Below are 3,036 nucleotides of genomic sequence, written 5' to 3'. Positions count from 1 at the left end.
TTGAAAGGTGGAGAAGAGGTCTGGCAATCTGTTTGCGGTGGTACATTATTGTGTGTAGGAGCCTCAGCACAGCTTGGATTTATATTCAAAAGACAGTTTTGCAGCTGAGGTTCAAAGGGGCATGGATTGAGCTGTGGGCGAGTTGAAATCACTCACAACTCAATCAATACATATATGAAGGTGAGGGGACTGGTAAATCCTGCCAGGGTAGTATCATGTAAATATATTTCAGATAAATAAATGAGGTCAATGCGCTATTTGTCTTCCCCTGCCCCCAAGAACATATAGCATAGGTCTTCATCTTTAAATTACATCTGAAGCTTTGCCTAGTTAAGCCCATGCTGCAGTTTGTGGAAGGTTCTGCAGGCTCACTTGTGAACACATTACAAAGGTTTCCTCATTCTGCCAATCATTTATCATCTCTTATTCCTGTGTGAACTTCAGGGAAGAGTACCTACCACTATGTAGCGAAAACAGCAGCGCCCAGGCACGTGAGGTAGATATTGGCAGAAGCAAGAGACACACAGAGGTAAAAAAGGTACTGAGAGAACCTCATTGTCTGGATATGTCAGTTCCTCATTCACACTGAGAAGATATTTTTAAATATTTTCAGGGACAGAAATGAGACTGGCCAGTATGATTTTAATGGGCATGGACACTAGTTTGTCTATTCCAAACCCAAATAACTCCAGAAGGTAACAACAAAAATATGAGGTTTTGTTCGTTCAAATTTGGTTCTTATTTAGTGTGAATCATCTATAAAAAACAAAGCCTGCAAATGCAAATTCCAAAGCAAATACAGTGAATTCTCCTTATTGCAAGTGGAAAGATACTGGGGCTGAGAGAGTATGGCTTATGACAGCCCTGTAGTGTACTTCACACTGAATATTGCAAGTCAGGCTCAGAGTGCTTTGCAGCAACCCTGCAGTGTTGTCCAGTGGTATTAGATCTCCACATTGCAAATTGAGGACTAACTGAAGATGAGAGAGTACAACGACCTTACAATATTATCCTTTTTATTCCTACATTGCAGATTAGGCTGAGAGAGTAGTGGTCAACAGCCCTGCTATGTAGTGTAGTGTACTCATAATGCCCCTATTGCACATTGGAGGGCTGTACTGACATGGACTAATTTACCACAGCCCTGTAATCCACTGATGATACAGGGAGAGCCAAGGCAGCTTTGGATTTCATTATGGTTAAAAATCCTCCAGTTATAGCAAAGTTCAATCTATTTAAATTTTTCCCTTCGGCCAAATCAAGCACTGCATGTACCATCAACTTGCATGCAAATGGGTTGCACTTTTAAATATTCAAAAACTAACTCAATACGTATCATTCACATATAGAAAGACCCCAGTTACAGCAGGGACTCCAAGTTCAATCTATTTAAATTTTTCCCTCAGGCCAAATCAAGCACTCATATGCAAATGGATTGCACTTTTAAACATTCAAAAACTAACTCAGTACATATCATTCACATAAAGAAAGACCCCAGTTACAGCAGAGACTCCACCTATCTTTGATGCTAATATTTGCCAGTTTCTGTCTCTCAGCCTAAGCTACCTCACAGGGTTGCTGTGAGGATTAAATGGAGAGGGAGTGAACCTTGTTTGTGCGCCACCTTGAGTTCCTAAGGAGGCATATAAATGTAATAATAATTAAAAAAATAAAATTGTGTTTTTATGTGACCCAGTCACAGGCTCAGGTAATGTGCACCAGAGATACATTTATACTGTCACTGGATGCTGTTGGGTGATTGGTTAAGATACACCTCTTTACCCAGGCCTTTTGGTTGAATGGATGGTCTTCCTTCAGTGCTGTGCACTGTATGTCCTGCTCTTTTGTTCTTCCAATACTGGTTGGTTGGGTGGTATTGTTTTATGGTTTTAAAATAATTAATTATTATTTATTTCACTTATTTGTTGCTTTCCACACACACAAAAATCTAGGAGCAACGTTTGGATTTTAACGTAGATTATACTTGTTTTAATTGAAGCTGCTAGTCGCGCATCAGAAGCTCGTCTCCCCTGCCAGCAGAGCTCACGCCAAGGAGGAACGGATCCCCAGGACTGTCCCTGCGTTAGTGGTGGTGCCTGCACATACGGCAACAACTGCCGGTGCAAGAGCTGCAAATGCAAGTCGTGCAGAAAGAGTTGCTGCTCCTGTGGTCCGGTGGGCTGCAGCAAGTGTCCCCAGGGCTATATCTGCAAAGGGCCCCCACCAGCAGATGCAGCGGCTGCAAGTGAACTTCCCCAGGCTTGGTGTATTTGATTGTCAGCAAGAATGTAACCTTATTGTCCATTTATATATTTTCCTGTGCATTTTTTTTTTTTTGGTAGCCTTTAGGTGTGAAAATAAGCTACCTGGAAAGCAACAAAAGCTATTTGGAAAGTAATAAAGCTGTTGTTTACTTCTTTTAATTGTGACATTATTGTAACCTGCCCTGGACAATTTGGTGAAAGGTGGGCTCTAAGTATAAATAATAAGTAAGCAAGTAGCAAGATATTGTCACAAGTCCTTGCTTGTTCCTTTTATTTCTTTTAAATTATTTTTATAGAAGAAAAATGATAGCATACAACAGATTGCACAGTTATTTTCCACTATGCGTAAAGAAACACATTTTAAATGCAAAGACTGTTCTTTCTATTTCAAATGTTTAAGCGTGAGAGCCAATGCTTCTCTTGTCAAAATGGCACCACCTACACACAAGAAGCATCAAGCTTGGCTGAGTCCTGAAATTTGCCGAAGTACAAAAAATCTGGTGGGGGAAAAATACTAAGGGAGGGAACCCCTCAAAACAGCCCTATGAGGACTGTACATAGTGACCACAGAATGCTGGTTAACTGTTGGAGAGGGGGGTGTCATGAAAGCAGGTGGAAGGAGAAATGGAATAGAGTATCCTAGGAAGAGGACATGACTGACTAATTGGAACTGCCTCAGTACCCTTTGGGATCTGTCATTCTGAGGGCAATGTTACTTGCCTAGAAATCTGATTGTGTTACGTATTGCAGATCACTTTGAGAACCATTATGG

The 3,036-nt window shown here is 41.0% G+C and overlaps 1 protein-coding gene across 1 annotated transcript; it reads left to right on the top strand.

Annotated features, from left to right (window-relative positions):
• Window positions 1-848: 848 nt before the first annotated feature.
• On the top strand, window positions 849-2,274 carry LOC133384105 (metallothionein-1-like). The gene is made up of 2 exons (XM_061626033.1): window positions 849-894; window positions 2,000-2,274. The coding sequence occupies exons 1-2, from the start codon at window positions 849-851 to the stop codon at window positions 2,272-2,274; spliced, it is 321 nt and encodes a 106-aa protein (XP_061482017.1).
• Window positions 2,275-3,036: the final 762 nt, after the last annotated feature.

Source organism: Rhineura floridana, chromosome 4 (assembly GCF_030035675.1).
Source record: "Rhineura floridana isolate rRhiFlo1 chromosome 4, rRhiFlo1.hap2, whole genome shotgun sequence".
NCBI lineage: Eukaryota > Metazoa > Chordata > Lepidosauria > Squamata > Rhineuridae > Rhineura > Rhineura floridana.
This window is presented reverse-complemented; position numbering and strand designations above follow the sequence as displayed.